The sequence below is a fragment of the Plecotus auritus genome, assembly GCF_963455305.1.
Source record: "Plecotus auritus genome assembly, chromosome: 1".
Classification (NCBI taxonomy): domain Eukaryota; kingdom Metazoa; phylum Chordata; class Mammalia; order Chiroptera; family Vespertilionidae; genus Plecotus; species Plecotus auritus.
Window position 1 is genome coordinate 70,364,248 of NC_137770.1, and position 26,066 is coordinate 70,390,313.

Sequence of the window (26,066 nt, forward strand, 5' to 3'; positions counted from 1 at the left end):
CTCAAGAAATCTTTATTGAGGGCCTACTAGGTGTTAGGCATACCAGATAAAGATCCCTGCCTTCATAGGGCTTATGTTTTACTAAGGGAGGATAGACAAAACAAACAAACAAACAAACAAAAAACAATGAATATAATAAATAATAAGTAATTTATGTAGTTATATAATAAGTAAGTAAAGTATATAGAATAGTGTGTCAACTCTTTCACCTAGCAATTCACTTCTAGGAATTTATCCCCCAAAACTACTAGATGCAAAAACTTAGATACAAGCAGTATTTATATAGTAGAGGGGAAAATTGGAAACAAACACCCAGCAATAGGGAAATGCTTAAGGTCTATCTATGACAGTATAATGCAGTCAATAACATCATGTTATTAAATAATATAAACTGATATAAAATAATAGTCAAAACAAATTCCTCCATGGGAAAAAATCAGACAGCAAAAGAGAATTAAAAGTTTACTTACCATTTTATACTAAAAACTCATATGCAAATGTATATGAGAGAAAACAGTATCATAATGACAAATACAATGGTTATAATGGGTAGTGTGATCAAAGAATGATGTTGGAATGGTTTCACTTTATTTCTAAAATTTACAAGTTTTCTACATTTAGCACATATTGTTTGTTGTGTAGGACACACAGTCCCTATAATTCCTTTAGTTATCCTGGTTTAATGGCATTGGTTAGAGACAGATCCCAAAACAGGTATTACTTGTCTATGCTTTTCAACTTAAAAGCATTTTATTCTTCTAAATGAATAACTAAACTTTTCATTTTATAAGGTTCAGCTTTCTCATCACATGATTATTTATGATTTTGGACCTACCAAATCCAGTAGAAACACACAAATCATTAGGTTGAATTTACTCACCACCATGCAGTGATCTGTAAGAAGAATAAATGATACTAGAGGGTCAAATCTGAGATGATTATCCTCTTGAAGAGAAAATATGTGGTGAACACTCTTACTTCTTCCAGCAGAATCCTAGTTAGAAGCAGAGCAGAGAAGAAACTATCATGCTACTTTTTTTCATTTATTTTTTATTCTTCCTACAAGCACTTTTACATAAAACCTTGTAAATCTAGATTTAAATTGGAAATATCTTTAGAACCTTGTAATTCTAGATTTAAATTGGAAATGTCACCATGTTCTCACAATATCTTTTCTTTTAAAAAAAATCTGTATTTTCCTATGTTCACTGAAAAGGCCTAGAAATAACAACAAACCCAATAGCAGTGAACTAGCTGGGCTAGTGCCAATTGTGGTCTCAAAGTATAATTTTTCACTATAAGGAACCAGTGCTCTTTAGAAAAATGGCTGATTCCAGTGTTTGAGTAAGAAATGCGTAAGAAGGGCTTGGAATATCTTGTCATATGGGAAAGCAAAAACAAACAAACAAACAAACAAACAAACAAAAAAACTAACAAAGACTACTAGGATTGTATCAAAGGACTTAGTGACCAATTTGGAAATGTTCCCACTAGCCAAAGATGGAACAATTTGAGCATCAAAAAGAATAAATGCAGCCCTGACCAGTTTGGCTCAGTGGATAGAGCGTGATAGAGCGTCGGCCTGTGGACTCAAGGGTCCCAGGTTTGATTCCTGTCAAGGGCATGTACCTTGATTGCAGGTACATCCCCAGTTGGGGGTGTACAGGAGGCAGCTGATTGATGTTTCTCTCTCATCAATGTTTCTGACTCTCTATCCCTCTCCCTTCCTCTCTGTAAAAAAATCAATAAAATATATTTAAAAAAAAAGAATAAATGTAATGGATTAAAACATGCTACATATGATTTTTAAAATGTTGGATTCATAATGATACTTAAACTAGAAGACTCATACGGTTATCTTTGGCAGATGCTAAAGAAGCAACTCATTATTCTGAACGCTGGTTTAAAAAAGGGAGGTGGGGGAAGAATTAAGAATTTATCCTGCAGATATATCTCCTAGGACAATGGAAACTAAAGAGAAAATAAACTAATAGGACTACAACAAAATAAAAAGCTTCTGCACAGCAAAAGAAACCATCAACAAAACAACAAGAAAGACCACTGCACGGGAGAATATATTTGCCAATGTTACATCCAATAAGGGTTTAATCTACAACATTTATAGGGAACTCATACAACTTAACAAAAGGAAGATAAGCAATCCAATCAAAAAACGGGCAAAGGACCTAAACAGACACTTTTCGAAAGTGGACATACAGAAAGCCAAGAGACATATAAAAATATCTTCAAAGTCACTAATCATCCGAGAGATGCAAATCAAAACGACAATGAGATACCATCTCACACCTGTCAGAATGGCTATCATCAACAAATCAATAAATGACAAGTGCTGGTGAGGATGTGGAGATAAAGGAACCCTCGTACACTGCTGGTGGGAATGCAGACTGGTGCAGCCTCTATGGAAAACAGTATGGAGTTTCCTCAAAAAATTAAAAATGGAACTCCCATTTGACCTAGTAATCCCACTTCCAAGAATATATCCCAAGAAATCAGAAACATTAATTAGAAAGGATATATGCACCCCTATGTTCATAGCAGCACAATTTATAATAGCTAAGATTTGGAAACAGCCTAAGTGCCCATCAGCAGATGAGTGGATTAAAAACCTGTGGTACATCTACACAATGGAATACTACACTGCTGTAAAAAAGAAAGAACTCTTACCATTTGCAACAGCATGGATGGACTGAAGAACACTACACTAAGCAAAATAAGCCAGTTCGAGAAAGACAAATATCACATGATCTCCCTCCTTTGTGGAATATAATGAACAACATAAACTGATGCACAAAAATAGATCCAGAGACAGAAAAACATCAAACAGACCATCAAACCTCAGAGGGAAGGCAAATAAGGTTGGGGGGCGGGGGTAAGAGATCAACCAAAGGCCTTGTATCCTTGCATATGAGCATGACCAATGGACACAGACAATAGGGGGGTGGGGGCATTTGATGGGGGTGGGGATGGCCGGTGAGAGGTCAATGGGGGAAAAAGGAGACATATGTAATACTTTTCACAATAAAGAATTTAAAAAACAAAGAAAGAATTTATCCTGTCTTTCTTGTATGAACTCTATTATCTGGGTACCAAAAAGATAAATGTTTTCTTTATAGACCTATTCTAATTAATACTCCTATAATAAGGAGTAGCAATTTGAATATCATCCTATATGATAAAAGAGTAATATGCAAATAGACCGAATGGCAGAACAATCAAACAACCAATCAAAGCATAATCCTATATAATAAAGATATAATATGCAAATGGTCGTTTCGCTGTGAAGCATAACGACCAACCACATAACAACTGGATCATGGATCAGCAGGAGGATGGGGCAGCAAGCTACAAGCTGGCAGCAGAGAGCTACAGGAGGGGGCAGGGCAGCAAGCTATGAGAGGGGGCGGGGGGAGCTACAGGAGGGCAGGGCAGTGGGCGGAGAGCTACTGGAGAGCGGCAGTGAGCTACTGGCGAGCTACTGGTGCACAGATTCGTGCGCAGGGCTACTAGTCATTTTATAAATCTAATGAAATAATGGACCTAGGCAAAGATAATCAATAACTGCTGGAAATCCTTCAATGAAAATCTGATTGGATACTTCCCAATGAATGGAGGGATAATCCAGCAGTTTGCTGGAGCTGGCTTGACTGACTCACAAGACCAGTTAGATTTTCAGGAATTTTGTAAGCCAACTGATGTTGTGTTGGTAGGAATATTTATATCATGGAAATTGGTATAAATCAGAGAAATGCTAAGAAGCAGCCCCCACTCCAAACATCCTCCAAGTTGGTTGTTAAATATTTATCAGCACATCATTAGATAAGGTTAACAATACCTGAATACACTGATCAATCTTAACCTTACTAACAAAGAGATGACCAGATATTATAGTCTTCTAGTGAAAGAATAAAACACCATATGAAGTATTCTTGCTAAAAAACAGACTCAAATAAAAAAGCAAAAATCTAGAACACAGGAAATTCTACAGGATAAAAGACCCAGTTTCCAAAGAAAATACAATGCAAGGGAAAAAACAGGAGAGGTGGAGAGACAGAAGAGTCAAATCAGCTAAATGCAATATTTGAGCCTTGTTTGGATTCTGACTTGAATCAACTAAATGCAATGTATAGAGAGAAACATATATGACAAATTGGGAAAACTGAACACTAGCTGGATGGTTTGATATTAAGGAATTACTGTTAATTTTTCAGGTATAATATGGTATTATGGTTACTTTTTTAAAATGGTTACATTTTTAAAAATAGTCCTTATCTTTTAGTGATTCATACTAACATATTTACATATAAAATGATATCATGGTGCAGGAAGGAGAGACGTGGATGGGATATAGATAAAAAAAGACTGGTCATGAGTTGATAACTGTTTAAGTTGGCTGATGGATCCATAGGAATTCATTATAGTATTATCTCTTTCATATATTTTTTAAATTAACCATCATACAAAAGTTTTTATTTCCCCCCCCTTTATTGATTAAGGTATTACATATGTGTCCTTATCCCCTCATTGCTTCCCTAGCACCCCCCTCCACTCACACCCTCACGCCCCTGGTGTCGGTGTCCATTGGTTAGGCTTATATGCATGCATACAAGTCCTTTGGTTGATCTCCTCCTTACCCCCACCCTTCCCTACCTTCCCTCTGAGGTTTGACGGTCTGATTGATGCTTCTCTGTCTCTGGATCGGATTTTGTTCATCAGTTTATGTTGTTCATTATACTCCACAAATGAGTGAGATCATGTGATATTCATCCTTCTCTGACTGGCTTATTTCGCTTAGCATAATGCTCATACAAAACTTTTTAAATAGTGAAAAGAAGCTTTACTGGCATTTATCAAACTATACTCCAAATATTCTTACTTTAAGTGATAAGTTCTTGTTTTAAAGCAGAGATTTTTTTAAATTTAGAGACATAGAAATTTTTAGTCTTTAAATTGGCAAAGTAGATACAACAGTCTAAAATACTGTCCTCAAACTTTAATGCACATCGGAATCACCTGGAGGGATTGACTGTTAAAAGATTACTGGCTCCCATCTCCAGAGTTTCTGGTTCATAGGTTTTGTTTTGTTTTTAATATATTTTATTGATTTTTTTTACAGAGAGGAAGGGAAAGGGATAGAGAGCTAGAAACATCTATGAGAGAGAAACACCAATCAGCTGCCTCCTGCACACTCCCTACTGGGGATGTGCCCGCAACCAAGGTACATGCCCTAGACCAGAATCGAACCTGGGACCCTTCAGTCCACACGCCGACACTCTATCCACTGAGCCAAACCAGTTAGGGCTTGTTCACAGGTTTGAGAAGGGAACCGAGAGTTAGCATTTCTAACAATTTCCCAGGTGGTGTTGATGCTACTAGTTCAGGAACCACACTGAAAATTGATCTGAGAATGTTTGCTGGTAGGCTGCCTGGAACCTATATTCAATGAATATAGTAAGCAGTAAGTGTGTTCCTAGTAAGTAGGTAAAATACAATATAATAAATTGATGTGATCTTACAGATTTTTAAAAATTGTTTTTATTAATTTTAGAGAGAGAGGAAGGGAGAGGCGAGAGAGGAGAGAGGGAAACATCAATGTGAGAGAGAAATATCAATCAGTTTGCCTCCTTATGCACCCCAACTGGGGACCAAACCCACAACCTGGGCACGTGCCCTGACCAGGAATCAAACTAACAAAGCTTCAGTGCACAGGGCGACACTCAACTGAGCCACACCGGCCAGATTCTCACAGATTTTTCTCTCAGACCTATATAGCATAACATATTTGAAAGGACATAATGTTCACCCAGCCAGTGTGCCTGAGTGGTTGAGTGTTGACCTAGGAACCAGAAGGTCAAGGTTTGGTTCCTGGTCAGGGCACATGCCCCAGTTGTGGGCTCAATCACCAATGGTGGCATGTAGGAGGCGGCCGATCAGTGATTCATTGATGTTTCTATCTGTCTTTCCCTCTCCCTTCCTGTCCGAAGTCAATAAAAAATATTTTTTTTAAAAAAAGGACGTAATGTTCCCATGGATGAATGAGGGGACCAGGTTCCCTATTTCATATTCAGTAGACTAATGTTTTTAAGTTATAACACATATAGACAGAAAACAGATCACTGGTTGCCTGGAAATGAAAGTGGAAAGAAGGTAGTTACAAAAGGGCACAAGAACACTTTTGAGGGTGATGTATCATATTGACTGTAGTAATGGTTTCAAGGATGTGTATGTATGTCAAAACTTACCAAATTGCATTCTTTAGATACACAGCGTTTTATATGTAAATTATACCTCAATAATGTTGCAAGAAATGTTAAACACATAAAAAGTATAGTAATTTTACATTTTTTACTAAGGATTCAAATAGATAACCAGAAATGTTTCAAGAAATATGAATAAGGTTTCTTTCTCATAAAACTACAGAAGCTGAGATTCTGGAGCAATCCAAGGATTTGAGAGTTCCCCATTCCTACTGTGAGCAGATCTCCTATGGTTGCTCCTACTTCTTCCCCATGACACAGGGAATATTCTAGTTGCACTCATACCTTCAAGCTTTTTTAAAATGACCAACTTCTAATATGAAAGACATTAAGAGTTTATCCCCAGCCATCCCACCTTCCACATCCTCCCTGTGTGTTCCTTTTTCCTCCTAAGCAAAATACTTCAAACACAGTGACATTGTAAAGTGCCTTCTCTTGTTCCTTATCTATGATTCGGGGATAAAGCTACCCAGCATACAGGATTGTGATATGGATTAAGTAAAAAATTTAAGTGCTTGGCATCAGGGCTCAGTAAATAGCTCTTTCCTGCTCAAAATCCTTCTCTGTGACAAAAAACAACAGCACAGTAATAAAAATAATTTTATGTGTTTTCTGAAGGATTACTTCATATTTCAAACCAACTTAATATTAAAAGATTTGTTAAAAACTGTCATCAAACCATAAAGTTATAAAATTGACAGATTTTTTTTTTTTTTTTAGAAAATAATTTCTGAGAGAAACCAAGATGGCAGCATAGGTAAACACCTAAACTGCTGCCTGGCACAACAATTTCAAAACTACAACTAAAAGACAGAACGGACACCATCCAGAACCACAGGAAAGCTGGCTGAGTGAAAATTCTACAACTAGAAGGAAAGAGAAAAACTCACAGAGAATTGGAGGTACAGCAAAGGGTCTTTGTGCGCGCAGAGAGGAAGGGCGGCTGAGAGCCTGGCTGACTTTCTCTGGCGGAAGGGGGAAGGAAGCCCCCGAACGCACTGAACCCCAGTTCTGACTGCACTGAACCCCAGTTCTGGGCGAGCCCCTGGGGACCCACGCTCTTACAGGGGGAGTTTGGACTCTCGGGCGGAGACTCGGGAGCCGGGGAAGGCGGAGGACTGAAAGTGCAAGCACGCCAGTGCGCACAAAGGCTGCGGAGGTTGCCACAGGCTTTCCCTAGTGGAAGGGAGTCAGAGGCTCCTGAATGCACTGAGCCCCAGTTCTGTCCGCAGTGAACCCCAGTTCCAGGCGAGCCCCTGGGGACCCACGTTCTTGTGGGGGAAGTCTGGACTCTCGGGCGGAGACTCGGGAGCCGGGAAGGCAGAGGTCTGAAGGCACACACGTGCGCACAAGGGCAAGGCTGATGGGAAGCCAAGACTGAGGCTCCACCCCATCCAAGCTGAGCACAGAGGCTATTGCAATTTGGCAAGTCTAATCCTATAAGGCTGTCTCCAGCACCGAACTTCTCCCAGCATAGACACAGCTGATCCTTACAGCCAACTGGCCTGGACGTCAATTCTTCCCAGTGATACCAACAACAATCAAGACTTTATTACAACAAGGCTGTACACACAGTCCACAAAGGGGTGCACCAAGAGTGTCCACCTCAGGTTAACTGGGGAGGCCGACCCATTGGGCCATATTGGAAACCTAGCACACAAATCAACCTTACCAACTCAGGGAAGCAGTGAAAATGCGGCGTCAAAGAATCAGATCACAAACGAAAGAAATGGAGGAAAACAAATGACTGGATATAGAATTCAAAACCACGCTTATAAGGCTTTTTAAGAATATCCTAGAAAAGGCCGATAAATATAACGAGACCCTCGAAGATATGAAAAAGGACCAACTAGAAATTAAACATACACTGACTGAAATAAAAAATATTATACAGAGACCCAAAAACAGACAAGAGGAACACAAAAATCAAGTCAAAGAATTGAATTACAAAGAAGCAAAAAACACTCAACCGAAAAAGCAAAAAGCAAAAAATAAATCCAAAAAGTTGAAGATAATGTAAGAAGACTCTGGGACAACTTCAAGCGTACCAACATCAGAATTATGGGGGTGCCAGAAGAAGAGAGAGAGCAAGATACTGAAAACCTATTTGAAGAAATAATGACAGAAAACTTCCCACACCTGGTGAAAGAAATAGACTTACAAGTCCAGGAAGCCCACAGAACCCCAAACAAAAGGAATCCAAAGAGGACCACACCAAGACACATCATAATTAAAATGCCAAGAGCAAAAGACAAAGAGAGAATATTAAAAGCAGCAAGAGAAAAACAGTTAGTTACCTACAAGGGAGCACCCATACGATTGTCAGCTGATTTCTCAACAGAAACTATGCAGGCCAGATGGGAGTGGCAAGAAATATTCAAAATGATGAATAGCAAGAACCTACAACCAAGATTACTCTACCCAGCAAAGCAATCATTCAGAATTGAAGGGCAGATAAAGAGTTTCACAGACAAGAAAAAGCTAAAGGAGTTCATCACCACCAAACCAGTATTATATGAAATGCTGAAAGGTATTCTTAAAGAAGAGGAAGAAGAAAAAAGTAAAGGTAAAAATTATGAACAACAAATACATATCTATCAACAAGTGAACCTAAAAATCAAGTGAATTAAAAACCTGAGGGACAGAATAATCTGGTGAATATAATAGAATCAGGGGCATAGAAAGGGAGTGGACTGATAATTCTTCTCAGGGGGAAAGGGGTATGGGGGGTTCATGAAGAGACTGGACAAAAATCATACACCTATGGATGAGGACAGTGGGGGGGAGGTAAGGGCAGAAGGTGGGGTGGGAAATGGGTGGAGGGGAGATATGGGGAGAAAAAGGAGAAATAATTGTAATAATCTGAATAAAGATTTATTTAAAAAAATAATAATAATTTCTGAGCACAATCTATCCCTTAAAGAGTTTCATTAGGTTGATGAAACAGCTTTATTTTGGTAACAGTGATCACTGTCTACCTTGGCAGGTGCTAGTGAATTAAATGCCTGCCAGGTTAAATCAGAGCAATGCCAGGCAGACAATAACTGCATATGCTATAAATGCATACTCCCAAATAAAATAAAAAATCCTTTATTGCACTGAAAATTTGCTGTCCTAGAGCTTTCAAAATAATGACACAATTTTCCTGTATTAGGAGATAGCAATCAAAGGCATGGATACATAAATACATGTTTTCTGACTTATTCTATTATCTTTTGGTATATTGGTGAATTTTTCTCCCATTAGTAAAAGACACTAGGGCCACAGTAGAAAAGAAAACCAAAGAATGATTCCCTGAAGTTAGAAAAAGGGGGGACTGTGGCCAGAAGTTGCACACTCATCTTTTCCTCTGCTCAGTTTTTAGTCTAAAAGTAGAATTACTCCTGAGTGCACATTTTCAGAACATACCAAATCCAATGCATCCAAATTTTTATTAAACTTAGTTTCATCTGTACCAACTGACTGCAACCCTCCTCCCCCAAGTTGGAGTTCAGTGTGGTTACAGTCTAATCACATTTACATAGCGAATTGAAAATTACTAACTTACCTGGACAATTACTTCTATATTATGTGTACTATTAATGTAGTCTCTTGGGTTCCACTTCAGTGTGAAAATAGGACCAGACAAATGAGTAGCTTCCCCTAAATGAACTCCATCGATCTTAACTGTGACAGAAGTAATGGAGGATGAGGAAAAGGCCAAAACTCTGAAATGAAAGCATATATAAAACAGGTTTTAGGTATTTGTCATTGTTTTTATAAAGGAGAATAACCTATAATAACCTGAAAAGATAAAAGTATAGGCAGAATCATGACATGGTACAATTGTAGGGACCACTATTCATATAATTTGGTTTCTTTCTGAATGGTGGCTTTTGAGTTGCATAATTCAGCAAACCTGAACTGGTGAGACATTAGAAACTATTCTGGAGTAGTTTCTGGAGTATATTTTGGAGTAGACCCGAAGTTCTTTCTGAAGAAACTCCTGAAGTCCTGGTTTTTCTCATAGGAAGAGAATGTAAATTAGACATTTGTTCATCTAATGTCAAGCCTACCATCTCCTTATTCAGTTCCCATTCACTTATTTGGTTTTTCTATCTAAACTAAAGAAGCAATGTTACAAATAAGGCTAAGGTTACCAGGCCCCAGAGAATATAATGCCTAAATCTGATATCCAGCTCCTATAAAAAGAAAACTGACTGAGAAATGTATGTTTTACTTAACTAGTGATAAAAAAAAAATCTTAAAACAGCTTGATAACATTTTTTCCAGATTAAGTAGTAAATCTTTTTAAAAGTACAATATCTAATAACATAAATTAGTACCTATTTTAAAAAGTAACTGGGTACCTTATTCACTGATGGTGGGAATGTGAAATGGTAAGGCCACTATGGAAAACAGTATGGTGGTTCCTCGAAAAATTAAACATATAATTACCATATAATTCAGCAATTCCACTTCTGGATATATACCCCCCAAAATTAGACCTTTCAAAATAGTGGCACAATTTTGAATGCAGGATTTTGAACAGATATTTGTACTCAGGCTATAGAAGCATTGCTCACAGTTGCCCAAAAGTGGAAGCACAAGTATCTATTTATGGATGAATGGATAAACAAAATGTAACATATCCATACAATGAAATATTATTTGGGATTGAGAAGGAAGGAATTTCTGACACATGCTACAACATGTATGAACCTTAAACACACTATGCTAAGTGTAAAAAGCCAGTCACAAAAGGACAGAGAATTCCTCTTATATGAGGTACCTAGAATAGTCAAATTCATAGAGACAGACAGTAGAATGTTGATTGCCAGGGGCTACAGGGAGGTAGTAATAAGAGAGTTATTGTTGAACTAGTGGTCCGGTGCACGAAATTCGTGCACGGGGGGCAGGAGGTGTTCCTCAGCCCGGCCTGCACCCTCTCCAATCTGGGACCCCTTGAAGGATGTCCTACTGCCGGTTTACAGGGATCAGGCCTAAACTGGCAGTCGGACATCCCTCTCACCATCCAGGACTACTGGCTCCAGCTGCTCAAATGCCTGTCTGCCTGCCTGATTTCCCCTAACCACTCTACCTGCTGGCCTGCTCGCCCCCAACTGCCCCCCGCCGCCGGCCTGCTCACCCCCAAATGCCCCCCCGCCAGCTTGATCACCCCCAACTGCGCCTCTGCTGGCCTGCTCACTCTAAACTGACACCCCCTGTCCTGATCACCTCCAACTGACCCCCACTGACGGCCTGCTCACCCCCAACTGGACCCCTGCTGGTCTGCTTACCCCCAATGGCCCTTGCCGTCCCATCCTGGCCTGATCACCCCCCGACGACCCAAGATCCCAGCCCCTCCTTTTTTCTCTTTCTTTTTTTTCAGCACCTCCTTGAGCAGAGGCCAGGGCCGGATGGAAGCAAGTATCTAGGATTTATTTATCATCTATAACTGAGACTTTGTAGCCTTGAGCGGAGGCCAGGGCCGGCCAGGGCAGGTGGGAAGCTTGGCTTCCTCCATTGCCAGGGGAGACCCAAGCCTCCTGCTTGCTCCAGCTCTGTGGCCACCGCCATTTTTGTTGGGATTTATTTATGTTCTATAATTGAAACTTTGTAGCCTTGAGTGGAGGCCAGGGCCGGCCAGGGCAGGCGAGAAGTTTGGCTCCCTCCATTGCTGGGGCAACCCAAGCCTCCTGCTTGCTCCAGCTCTGTGGCTGGCCACCATCTTGGTTGGGTTAATTTGCATACTCGCTCCTGATTGGCTGCTGGGCATGGCTTGGCATAGTGGAGTGATGGTTAATTTGCATGTTTCTCTTTTATTAGTGGAGATGGGTAAAGAGTTTCAGTTTTGGAAGATGCAAGTTCTGGTGATGGGTGGTGGTGACAGTTGCACAGCAATATGAATGTACTTAATGCCACTGAATTTAACACTTAAATTTTAACACCTAAAAATGATTAAAATGGTAAATTTTATGTATGTATATTTTACTACAATTTAAAAAAAACAAATAATGATTTGATTGCCAAATGTAATTGGGCAATCTTTATCAACAGTCATACGGGAATTCAAACTCTTTAACTTAGAATCCCATTTCTAGAACACTAAAGGAATTACTCAGATGAAGGAAGACTGTATGTATCAGATGGCTTATCTCTAAATTGGGAAAAAATCTAAAAGTTCACAGTCAGATAGAAAAATGGTTAGATAAATTGTGATATATTTTCTCTGTTGAAAGAAAAATATAGGAATTAGAATAGACTGGGCCCAAAAGGAGACTTGACTTGGGGTGGTCAACACACAATGCAATAATATACAGATGATGTATTGTAGAATTGAATACTTGAAACATGTATACTTTTATTAACCAACTAGAAGCCTGATGCACAAATTCGTGCATGGGTGGGGTCCCTCAGCCTGGCCGGCGATCAGGGCCCTGAGGGCCATCTCACGTAGTCCCCATTGGGGCTGATCAGGGCCAGCCAGCCAGGAGGAGGGACCACGGGGGGTTGGCTGTGGGAGAGCACTGATCACCAGGGGGCAGCTTCTGCATTAAGCGTCTGCCCTCTGGTGGTCAGTGCACATCATAGCGACCAGTTGTAAAGGTCACTTAGACTTTTATATATATAGATGTCAGCCCAATACATTTTTTTAAAAAAAAATAGATTGTGCCCTATTATTACAACTATGTAAAAACATGCCTAAAAGAGAATGCCTACTAAGGGAAACTCAAAATCATTAATAATAGTTCTATTGGTGAAGGGTAGGGATACACATATAATCCCACACCCTATTTTCCAAAGGCAGTGCTTGTATTACTTTTCAAAATAAAATTTAAAAGAGCATAAAGTACATATATTACCTTAGCTGGTTTGGCTCAGTGGATAGAGCATCAGTCTGCAGACTGAGGGGTCCAGGGATCGATTCCAGTCAAGGGCACATGCCCAGGATGCAGGCTCAATCCCCAGTAGGGGGCATGCAGGAGGCAGCCAATCAATGATTCTCTCTCATCATTGATGTCTCTCTCTCACTCTTCCTTCCTCTCTGAAATCAATAAAAATATGCTTAAAAATAAAGTACATATATTTATAAGAGTGCCTTTATGTTTAAGAAAGGTTTCATAAGTCTCTTTAATTCATAGTCACATGGCAATGGATTATTTAATTCCATAAGGTTTATACAGCTTTTTCTTTTTTGGAAGGTTATGTAGTAAAATGAAAAAAAATTTTTTTAAATATAAAATATAACTGTTTTAAGTAGTATACAAAGGAATATCTTAGAATAACCCTAGAATATGTATATTATAATTATAACAATATAACAACATGCAGATAAAAAAGTGGGATAAAATACACAAAAGTAATAGTGGTAGAATTATGGGTTTCTGGATAGTTTTTAAACTTTCAGCAGCATACTAGTAAATATATGATATATATATACATATGTGTGTGTGTGTATATATGTGTGTATATATATATATAGAAAGAGAGAGAGAGGAAGAGAGAGAGAGAGGGAGAGATTTTTAGAAAGAGGAAGGGAGAGAGAGAGAGAAAAAAAAAAACATCGATAGGTTGCCTCCCAAACACACCCAGACTGGGGGTCTAACTTACAACCTGGGTATGTGCCCTGACTGGAAATAGAACTTGCAACCTTTTGGTATACAGGACGACACTCCAACCAACTGAGCCACACTGGCCAGGGCTACAATATATTTTTAACTGAATTGGAATGAAACAGTAACCAATTGGTCTATCTATACTAATAAAAGGGTAATATGCTAATTAGGGTAGACGTCTTCCAGACGTCCATTCAGACGTCCATCCAGACAAAACCACAGTGGCTGCGAGGCCCGGGGTTTAGGCAGCTGTGGGCTCACGGAAACCGTGGGCTTAGGCAGCTATGAGCCCCAGAGGCTGCGAGGCTCGGGGCTCAGGCCTCGCAGCCACCGCGGCTGGCATTGGCAGCAGCAGCAGGGTGATGGGAGCGGCGCCTTCCCGTGATCAGTCCGGTCGCCTCCCACAGAGGGATGCCAGACTGCAGCTTAGGCCTGCTCCCCCCTGGACATTCCCTGAGGGCTCACGGACTGTGAGAGGGGGCAGGCTGGGCTGAGGGAGCACCCCCCAGTGCACAAATTTTCATGCACTGGGCCTCTAGTATCCTTACTAATAAAAGCCTAAGTCGTCGTCATGCCATGATGCCCTCACGCCGTCACAAGATGATTAAACGCACAGCAGGCGTGCGCAGGTGGGCAGAGCTGGGCTTGATGCTACGTGTGCAGCACGAAGCCTGCCTGGGAGTCCTGCCTCCTGGCTCTGCATGGCATGGAGGTGGGACCCCCGCCTCCGGCCTAACTCTTTGGGGCAATCCATCGAGGAGCCCTGGATGGGTGGATGGGGCCTACCTCTTTGGGGTGATCAATCGTGGGGCTTCTGCACTGTGACAGGGCACAGGCCAGGCTGGGGGACCCTCCCCCCCGAGTGCACGATTTCTTGCACCGGGCCTCTAGTCCTATCTAATAAAAGAGTAATATGCAAATTAACCATCACTCTGCTACACTGACAAGCCACGCCCACAAGCCAATCAGGAGCGAGTATGCAAATTAACCCAACCAAGATGACTGCGGCCACAGAGGGAGCAGGAGGCTTGGGTTTCCCCAGCAATGGAGGAAGCCAAGCTTTCCACACACCCTGGCAGGCCCAGGCCTCCACTCAAGGCTACAAAGTTTCAATTATAGAAGATAAATAAATCCCAACAAAAATGGCTGCGGCCATGGATCGAGCAGGAGGCTTGGCTCCGCACCAGGCTACAAAGTTTCAGTTGTAGAAGATAAATAAATCCCAGATACCAGGGCCTCCGCTTGGGTCGCCGGGGGGCGTGGCCGGCCTGCAAATCACCACAGGCCCCTTGCCCAGGCCGCCCACGCTCCAAGGGAACCCCCACCCTGATCCGGGACACCCTTCAGGGCAAACCAGCTGGCCCCCATCCGTACACCAGGCCTCTATCCTATCTAATAAAAGAGTAATATTCAAATTGATTGTAACTCCAACACACAAGATGGCTGCCCCTATGTGGTCAAAGATCCTGGCCCCATGTGAACACAAGATGGCCGCCACAAGATGGCCAGCAAGGGAGAGCAGTTGGGAGGGACCAGGCCTGCAAGGGAGGGCAGTTGGGGGCGATCAAGCCTGCAGGGGAGGGAAGTTAGGGGTGACCAGGCCGGCAGAGGAGGGAAGTTGGGGACGACCAGGCCTGCAGGGGAGGGCAGCTGGGGCAAACAGGCTGGCAGGGGAGCAGTTAGGCATCAATGAGGCTGGCAGGGGAGTGGTTAGGGGGTGATCAGGCTGGCAGGCAGAAGCGGTTAGGGGCAATCAGGAAGGCAGGCAGGCGAGCAGATGGGAGCCAGCAGTCCTGGATTGTGAGAGGGATCCCAAATTGGAGAGGGTGCAGGCTGGGCTGAGGGACACACAGCCCCCATGCATGAATTTCGTGCACTGGGCCTCTAGTATATATATAAAAGCCTAAGCAACCATTATGACTGAAATGACCGGTTGACCAGTCGTTATGATGTGCACTGACCACCAGGGGGCAGAAGATCAACACAGGAGCTGCCCCCTCGTAGTCAGTGCACTCCCACAGCTAACCTCCCACAGTCGGAGCGGCATTGGCATCCGGCATCCGTTCCTTCCACCCAGCCTGGTGACCATCGCCTCCTCGCCCAACCCCGCCAGGGCCTTCAGGCCCCAAGCTGGGACGGGGAACTGGGGGTGGGTGGTGGTGGATGCAGCCCCTTTCCCAGAGGGGCCGAGGGCCAGCTCCCTCCTTGAGGACGGCAGCCAACCACCCGTGACCTGTCCCTCCCTCTGGCCGGCAGGCCCTAATCAGTCCTGATCACTGGCCAGGCCTAGGGACCCCACCTGTGCACCGGGCCTCTAGTCTTTACATAATGTTTAGATTGTTGAGACAACTAAATTAGGACATCTCATAGCTGTACTTGGAAATGCAGTCACAATGATTTATTCTCCATCAATATCAAACTGAAAGAAAATTCTGAAAATTTTCTACATACCTGATGTGTGTTGAGTGAAGGAGTCTTTCTAGTGGTTCATGTTTAGGAGAACTATAGAGGAGCGACTTAGGATTGGTGATAAGAATCACAGGCCACTCGCCAAAGAACAAATCTGAAAAGCTAAAGAGGTCATGATCAAAAGCAAAGATGCGGTACCTAGAGAACAGAGGATGATAAGGCAATTAGTCACTTCACATTTTAAGAGGCATGAAGGTTATATACAGAACAAATGTAAAAATATAAAAATATATATCTTGAGATCATGAATTTGAATGCAGAGTCAATAATATTGTTTTTGTCTTCTTCTCTGGCCTCTGTCACTTTATACTTCACATTTGTCACAACAACTGGGATTTGACTGAAGCAATGAATTTAACTATGCCTTGATAAATGTCTGGTACATAGCATACACTCTTTAGTTTTTAAATAATTTTTAATTTTTAAATAAATGCTTGTTGAATTAATTCATTTTGAACTTGAGATATTCATCTTAACCTTATATCTGACATTCTTCACACCATCAACAATGCTATATAAAATATTAAAATAAACACAATTAGAAACCTTTCACTTGTCTTTTAAATGTTTTTCTATAATTTCAAAGAAATTAACAAAAGTTAAGTTGTCTTGATTTTCTAAATGCACAATAAAAGTTATGGAATAACCAGTTTTGCCCTAGCTGGTTTGTTTAAATTCTGGTCAAGGGCATGTAACTTGGTTGGAGGCCCAATCCCCAGCCCCAGGTTGGGGTGAGTACAGGGGGCAAGCAATCGATGTGTCTCTCTCACATAGATGTTTCTCTCTCTTAGTCTCTCTCCCTTCCTTCCACTTTCTCTAAAAATCAATGGAAAAATATCCTTGGGTGAGGATTAACAATAACAACAAAAAGGAATAACCAGTTTTGCATTTTCTAAGTTTTAGAACTGAGAAATAATTAACTATGGCAGAAACAAGAGTGTTCACCAAATACTCCACGTGCTCCCCTGCATTTCCCAGTCTCCCTGGTATTAGGTTGGGACCATGTGACTGGTTCTGACCAATGGGCTGTGAACAGAAGTAACACATATCACAATTCTGGTCCAAAGTACTGGAACTGAGGTATTAAAATAGTGGCCTTTTAAGATGGAGGAAGTCTGAATCCCTGTCACTCTCTAGAAGAGAGTTGCCTGACTCATACCAGCTTTATATAAATGAAAAAATAGACATCTGTTGTGTTAAGCCACACGTTTATTTGCATCTACAACAAAGCCTGGCCTAATATTACTAATATACTATTTTTAAAAACTATTTTACTAGTACAACTTAAGTGTTTAGTAAGGGCAGGTAAAAGTTAGATACTTTCAGTAAAACTCCAAATAAAACCCCAGGGTTAGAACACAGGAGAGCAGGCGGGAAGAGGAAAAAAAGGTTTCATAATTAGTATCACTTAAATAAAGAGGCCAATCAAGGATTAGGAACAAGGCAATTCCAGCCCAGCCCACAGCCTTTCAGTCATGAAAAGACAGGTCTTATAAGGCTCAAAGTAATTACAGTAGCCAGCAGCTATCTAATTACAGGCTTCAAGCATAGCTCTTACCCAGATTCCACAAAAACCAACTAAAATGAGTAAGTACCACCTACAATGTAAAACTGCTTTTTAATTAATGGAGATAGTTAAAAATGGAAAGAAAACAATTTAGCTCAGCAAATATTTATTGGGTACATAATATCTGCAGAGCACTAAATCTTAATAAACAGCAATTGGTAATAGTTAAACAATGAAGTGATACTCATCGATACTTAAACTAGTGCACTTAAATGTTGTTATCAAAGTTATAATATATTTAGTTCTCTTTCTATGTTTAATTATACTGTATGCTTTTGATAAGTTATGTTTCTTCTTAGGAAGAATTAACCTTAACAAAACCAATTATCATCTATTTGAAGAACTTGAATCACTAACTCTTATAGCAATAACTAGAAATGTGGATATAAAATTCAGGGGAGCCCTGGCAAGTGTGGCTCAGTTGGTTGGGCATTACCCCATGCACTAAAAGGTTACCCATTCAATTCCTGATCAGGACACATGCCGGAGTTTCAGCTCAATCCCAGGTAGGGGATTTACAGGAGGCAGCCAATCTGTTTTTCACACAGATGTTTCTCTTTCTCTCTCTCCTTTCCTCTCTAAAAAATAAAAATTGATAATTAAATTAAAGCCCAGCCAGCATGGTTCAGTGATTGAGTATTGTTTATGAACCAGGAGGTCATGGTTCGATTCCCAGTCAGGGCTCATGCCTGGGTTGCGGCTCCATCCTCAGTGTGGGGCGTGCAGGAGGCAGCTAATTAATGATTCTCTCCCATCATTGATGTTTCTATCTCTCTCTCCCTTTCCTTTACTCTGAAATCAATAAAAAAATACATATATTAAAAAAGTTTTAATTAAATAAAATTCAAAAGAGAAAATGACGTATTTCTAGTCATAGTGTTTTTCTTTCCATATTTTAAAATTTTATTGACTTTATGCATTCATTGGTTGCTTCTTGTATGTACCCTGATTGGAGATCGAATCCACAACCTTGGCATATTGGGATGATGCTCTAACCAACTGAGCTACCCCACCAGGGCTGGTCCTAGTGTTTCTCATAGTTTGGTCCATAGCGTGCCTGGTATGCTTTTATTTATTTATTTACTTACTTACTTATTTTTTAAGTAACATATTTTCGCTCAACAGCTTTTATTTATTTATTTTTATATATTTTTATTGATTTCAGAGAGGAAGGGGAAGGGAGAGAAAGATAGAAACATCTGGGGATCGAGCCCGCAACCCAGGCATGTGCCCTTGGCTGAAATTGAACCCAGGACCCTTCAGTCCACAGGCCAACGCTCTATCCACTGAGTCAAACCAGTAGGGCCCTGGTATGCTTTTAAAATATGCATTTTCTTGGGTCCTAACGCAGACCAACACAATCAAAATCTCTAGAGGTAGGTCCTAGAAAGTTTTATCTGTATATAAAAAAAGCTAGAGACCATAATGTCATCACGACCATAATGACCTAATGACTGGTCGCTATGACACCCACTGTGGCCAGCAAACTGGCCTGATCCGGGCCGGATCGCCCCCAACACCCCGATCAGGGCAGGGCCAGCCAGCCAACCACCTTGGCTGGCAGAAGTTTGGGGTCCAGGGACCTTGGAGTTGCTCAGTCTCAGTCTCGGGCAGCTGTGCGGGCAAGGCTCTCCTTTGGCAGAAGTGGACCCGGGTTCAGGGTGCTGGAGTCGGGGATGGGGTGGGGAGGCTTTCCTGGTGACCACAGCAATCCCCACGGGCTGCGCACATCACCTGGGCGTCTGGCTCCGGTTGGAACAGCGGCAGGAATCGGAGCCGCAGGGCACAGAGGGCAGCAGCACACAGGAGCCAGGAGGTACGAGGCCTGACGTGGGCTCTTACCCCGCCCGACAGACCCAGCAGCACCAGCAGGTGGGCCATGATGTGCAGCGAGGCGCTGGGCGGCAGACAGGAGGGGAAGCGAGCCAGAAGGGCAAGGCCCTGCGCCAGACAGAGCCCCAAACGGTGTGGGCAGAGCCGGAGCTGGGTGGGGCTGCAGCCCCGTACCTTTTTGGCTTTGGCCTTGGAATTCAGAGGTCAGCCCCACTTCAAGAGAGAGGAAGTGGCGGAAAGTGGCAAGGCCACAGGAGGGATAGGAAATGTTGTGGCCATCTTCAGGAAACACAGCTGCCACGGTCTTCAGTAACTATGAACAGATAATCTTTGGTCTCGGTTCTACAGAAGAGGAAGCTGAGACTCAAAGAAGGGAGCCTTCCGCAACACCTCACCCACTTCTCAGACCTGACCCTGTGCAGCACTGTTTTCGTTGAAAGTAGAGGATCCAAAATGTTTTTAGATCTTTTCTATTTTAGGCAGGAAAGAATTTAGCACAGGGAATTGGTGCTTGGGAAATCATTGGAAAGCTGCAGGAGTGGATATTAGGTTGGGCCCCCAGGAAAGACTCCCTGCCCAGCAGGAGGAGCTGCCCTCTCAGCCACAGCTGAAATCTAGGGCACTCTGGCACAGCTGTGACCCGGGGATCGGGAAACTGCTGCCCCCACAAGTGCCCTCCAGCTCCCACAAAAGAGGTCACTGGGCACTGCCTCTGCCACAACTGCCTGTGCACAGCCTGGATTCTCTGCAGAAAACCTCTACATCTCTGCAAACATGATCACCAGCAGCAAACAGCCCAAACTGTGGGAAGATGCCTCTGCCCCACTTCTGCCTTCAAAATATTGTTCAAGTGCATCCAATCGGCAGAAACGAATTCATGTCCAAAAACCCAGCTGCAGAGGAGTTTGGGCAATTTCAGACTTTTGTCTAGGAGTGAAATCTTGCCAATGTACCTCATGTGCCTGCTATTGATAAAAATGGGCCTGGCTGTTGGGGCTTAGTGGTTGAGCATCGATCTATGAACCAGGAGGTCATGATATGATTCCTGGTAAAATTTCAGGCTAGATCCTCTGCAGGAGGCAGTTGATCAATGATTCTCATCATTGATGTTTCTATCTATCTCTCCTCCTTTCCTCCGAAATCAATAAATTTTTTTTAATGGGGTCATGCTATATATATGTGTTATAATGAGTTTTTCACTTCATAAATCACTAATGTCTTTCCTATTAAAACCATACTTAGAGAAAATTATTTATCATTCATTTTAATTGATCTCAGAGAGAAGAAGGGAGAGAGAGAGAAACATCGTTCTGTTGTTTTCCTGCACTCACTGGACTGGGTATTGAATCTGCAACCTGGGCATGTGCCCTGACTGGCAATCGATCCACCACTTTCTGGTGTATGGGACAATGCTATGCTGGTACTCTGACCTCAAATTCCAGCCTCCAGAACTATGAGAAAAATACATTTCTGTTGTTTAAGCCACACAAATTTATGATATTTTGTTATGGCTGTCTGAGCTGACTAATCTATAATAATAAAAGGGTAATATGCTAATTAGACCGGGTCAACTGGACATCTTTCAGTTGTCCTTCTTAACAAAACCATGGTGGCAGGGGCTGAGGCAGAGGTGGTTAGGGACGATCAGGCTGGCAGGGGAGCAGTTAGGGGCGATCAGGCCGGCAGGGGAGAGCAGTTAGGGGCGATCAGGCAAGCAGGCAGAGTGGTTAGGGGCGATCAGGCAGGCAGGCAGGTGAGCAGTTAGGAACCAGCGGTCCCAGGTTGCGAGAGGGATGTCCGACTGCCAGTTTAGGCCCGATCCCTGTGGGATCGGGCCTAAACTGGCAGTCGGACATCTCCCAAGGGGTCCTGGATTGGAGAGGGTGTAAGCTGGGCTGAGGGACCCCCCCCACCCCCGTGCACGAATTTCGTGCACCAGACCTCTAGTTTTTAATAAGATCCTCCAGAATTCTACGCATACTAGAATTTGAGAACTATTTCCTAATGGATGTGTCTTGAAAATCCAACATAACATAGTGATAGCAAACATAACTGTTGTAAAAAGTTTTTGCACAACAACAAAGAGTGCCAGATACATAAATTACTTCAAAAACAGAAATATCACAAGTTTTTCCTTAATTGGGATATCCACGATAGCAATAAGACGAATAGCCACAGCAATCCTGAGAAAGAAGAATAAAGTAGGAGGGATCTCAATACCAGATTTCAAGCTGTATTACAAAGCCACTGTCCTCAAAACAGCCTGGTACTGGCACAAGAACAGACATATAGATCAATGGAACAGAATAGAGAATCCAGATATCGACCCAAACCAATATGCGCAATTAATATTTGACAAAGGAGGCATGAGCATACAATGGAGTCAAGACAGTCTCTTCAATAAATGGTGTTGGGAAAATTGGACAGATACATGCAAAAAAATGAAACTAGATCACCAACTTACACCATACACAAAAATAAACTCAAAATGGTTACAGGACTTAAATATAAGACGGGAAACCATAAAAATACTAGAGGAATCCACAGGCAGCAAAATCTCAGACATATGCCAAAAGAACTTTTTCACTGATACTGCCCCTAGGGCAATGGAAGCCAAAGAGAAAATAAACAAATGGGACTACATCAAAATAAAAAGCTTTTGTACAGCAAAAGAAACCATCAACAAAACAACAAGAAACCCCACTGTACAGGAGAACATATTTGCAAATGTTATCACTGATAAAGGTTTAATCTCCAACATCTACAGGCAGCTTATACAACTTAATAAAAGGAAGATAAATGATCCAATAAAAAAATGGGCAACAGACCTAAATAGAATCTTTTTGAAAGAAGACAGAAGGAAGGCCAAGAGACACATGAAAACATGCTCAAAGTCACTAATTATCCGAGAGATGCAAATCAAAACGACAATGCGATACCATCTCACACCTGTCAGAATGGCTATCATCAACAAATCAACAAACGACAAGTGTTGGCGAGGATGCGGAGAAAAAGGAACCCTCGTGCACTGCTGGTGGGAATGCAGACTGGTGCAGCCACTGTGGAGAACAGTATGGAGTTTCCTCAAAAAACTGAAAATGGAACTCCCATTTGACCCACTAATCCCTCTCCTAGGAATATATCCTAAGAAACTAGAAACACCAATCAGAAAGGATATATGCACCCCTATGTTCATAGCAGCACAATTTACAATAGCTAAGATCTGGAAACAGCTTAGGTGCCCATCAGCAGATGAGTGGATCCGAAAACTATGGTACATCTACACAATGGAATACTATGCTGCCATAAAAAGAAGGAATTCTTACCATTTGTAGGAACCTGGATGGAATTAGAGAACATTATGCTAAGTGAAATAAGCCAGTCAATGAAAGAAAAATACCACATGATCTCACTCATTTGTGGATAATAAAAAACATTATAAACTGATGAACTAAAAGATACAGAGGCAGTAAAGCATCAAACAGACTGTCAAATTACAGTGGGAAGGTTAGGGAGAGGTGGGGGAAATAAGAGATCAACCGAAGGACTTATATGCATGCATATAAGAGTAACCAACGGATGCAAAACATTGGGGGGTGAGGGCATGTATGGGAGTGGGGTGGGGGGGGCAATGGTAAGATATGTACACATATAATACCTTAAAAACAAACAAACAAACAAACAAACAAACAAAAAAAGAAAGCTATTATTGCTTTATCAAACTTAACACATTGCAGAGGGATCACAAGAATTCTCGCTTCATATTACACAGTGTTTTACAAAGTATCATACTTTAAAAAGATATTAGCTTGCAAGAACATGTAATAAATAACTTCAAAATGCAATGGGTATTTAATTTTAAAGCAAGCCTTTAACATTTATGTAAAACGTTTTTTGTACTAGTTCAATAGAAACTTATCTGGCCACTGGGTAAAGCTAGCAATAAAACTACTGGTCCATAATGTGTTAACATGTGTAAGTTTTATTCTGTGGGGTAACTACCCCTTACCTTCTGTTGTTCTTCCAGTCTCCCACCTCAAGTTCCAAAGTGCCCTGGGAGTGACGAGTGTGCAAAACAGGCATCAGTCCACCAAGTGTATGGAGGTGCCCACACAAATAAGCTATAGCTGAACTAACCAATGAAAAATAAATGGAATAATGAATAAAAATAACTTGTGGTGCCAAATTCATACAAATATTTCTTCAAAAAAGCAAGGCAGGTAGAGTAATCTACATATATAAAAGCCTAAGCACGTTACGGTGGAATGACCAGAATGACCCATTGCTATAATGCGCACTGAGCAGGCAGGTAGGCAAGTGATTAGAGGCGAGTGTTCCCAGATTGCGAGAGGGATGTCCTACTGCTGGATGTTCAACTGCAGGGATCGGGCCTAAACCGGCAGTCGGACATCCCCTGAGGGGTCCCATATTGTGAGAGGGTGCAGGCCAAGCTGAGGGACCCCCCCCTCCCCTGTGCACAAATTTCGTGCACCAGGCCTCTAGTATAAAATAATTAAAAACAATTAATTTTAATTTTGGAAGCCTGCCTCACCTCATTATTGACCGAACTCCTGGTGATGGAGAAAGAATAGTAAATGTTGTATAGTGTCCAAACCAAATAGTGTGGTTGCTCTGATTACTTTCCTTTGACAATAATAAAAGCTCCTCCATCTGTTTCTAAAAAGGAAGAAACATAGAAAAATCTTTTAATTAGGCTCAGGCTGAAATCTAATGTCAATAGATTAAACAACACCCTTGAAATATTATAATAATAAGCGTATTATGTTTCGGGCTGACACCCTGCTAATTAATGACCTGTATGGACCTTTGTAAGTTTCTAACTGTTTTCACATCTCTATATATAAAAGTCTAAGCAACCAAACAACCAAACGACTGAACAACAGGTCGACCGGTCACTATGACGAACACTGACCACCAGGGAGAAGATGCTCAATGCAGGAGCTGTCCCCTGGTGGTCAGTGCGCTCCCACAGCAACAGCACCACTCAGCTGACCGACGGGCAGCAGATGCTGGCCTCACGGCTGTAAAGCGCAGCTGTGGCTGCGTGAGCCTCTCCTGCCTCCACGGCAGTGCTACTGAGTGGCAGTGGCAGCAGGTGCAGCGGGGCCAGGATGAACGGGAGTGGTGCAATGCCTGGCCCAGGCTCAGGCTCCTCCCCAGCCACCTGCTGCTTCATGCACTACTACATCCCTCGGGCGATGTCGGACTCTCTGTTTAAACCCTACAATCCCTGGGGATCAGGCCAAAACTGGGAGTTGAACATCCCCCGAGGGGTTCTGGATTGTGAGAGGGTGCAGGCCAGGCTGAGGTACCCCATTGGTGCATGAATCTGTGCACTGGGCCTCTAGTATAATATAAACAGGGCAGATATTACCCCCATTTAATAGATGAGGGAACAAAAATAAGCATCGTTACCTTACATAATTTTTAAAATTTATAAATTTCTTTATAAAAATAAACACTAACATTTTCAGCCCTGTATACCACACTGCAATTAATAAAGAGGATACTGATACTAAAACAAAATGCACATTATGTCCATAGAAAGCCTTGTACCTGAATGTTTCTAACAGCTCTATTCATAGTAGCCAAAAGTTAGAAACCATCAACAAATTGCATACAGCCATACAACAGAATACACTTGGCAATTAAAAAAGAAAGAACTGGCCGTGGCCAGTTTGGCTCAGTGGATAGAGTGTCGGCCTGTGGATCAAAGGGTCCCAGGTTCAATTCCGGTCAAGGGCACATACCTTGGCTGCAGACTCCTCCCCAGCCTGGCCTCTGGTAGGGGTTCAGGAGGCAACCAGTCAATGTGTTTCTCTCATATTGATGTTTCTCTCTGCCTTTCACTGTCTCTTCTACTCTCCCTAAAAATCAATGGAAAATCGGGTGAGGATTAAAAAAAAAAAGAACTGCCCTGGCCAGTGTGGCTCAGTTTGTTGAGCATCTTCAGGGCACTGAGAGGTTGCTAGTTTGATTCCCAGTCAGGGCATATGCCCGGGTTTTGGGCTCAATCCCTGGTATGGAATGTGCAGGAGGCAGCCCATTAATGTTACACAAACAATCAATAAAGCCCTAGTTTTGCGCAGTGGATAGAGCATCGGCCCAAGGACTGAAGGGTCCTGGGTTCAATCCCCAGACAAGGGCATGTACCTCGGTTGCAGGCTCAATCCCCAGTTGGGATATGCGCAGGAGGCAACCAAATGATGTGTCTCTCTCATATCAATGTTTTTCTCTCTCTCTTTCTGTCTCTCCCTCTCCCTTCCACTCTCTCTGAGAATCAATGGAAGAATATCGTCAAGT

General features: G+C 42.1%; 1 protein-coding gene across 7 annotated transcripts in view; it reads right to left on the bottom strand.

Moving 5' to 3' along the window:
- TMEM62 (transmembrane protein 62) overlaps positions 1 to 26,066 on the bottom strand; it is a 76,906-nt gene that overhangs the window by 12,718 nt on the left and 38,122 nt on the right. For 6 of the 7 annotated variants that reach the window (XM_080674680.1, XM_080674677.1, XM_080674678.1 and 3 more), the window contains 5 exons: positions 24,295 to 24,419; positions 23,752 to 23,874; positions 16,325 to 16,480; positions 9,823 to 9,982; positions 881 to 994 (listed from right to left, as the gene is read on the bottom strand). In XM_080674680.1, coding sequence (XP_080530806.1) covers positions 881 to 994; positions 9,823 to 9,982; positions 16,325 to 16,480; positions 23,752 to 23,874; positions 24,295 to 24,419 — 678 coding nt within the window. Of the gene's footprint in view, positions 1 to 880; positions 995 to 9,822; positions 9,983 to 16,324; positions 16,481 to 23,751; positions 23,875 to 24,294; positions 24,420 to 25,513; positions 25,521 to 26,066 lie in introns of those variants that run through there. The other variant, XM_080674682.1, reaches the window with a different exon arrangement.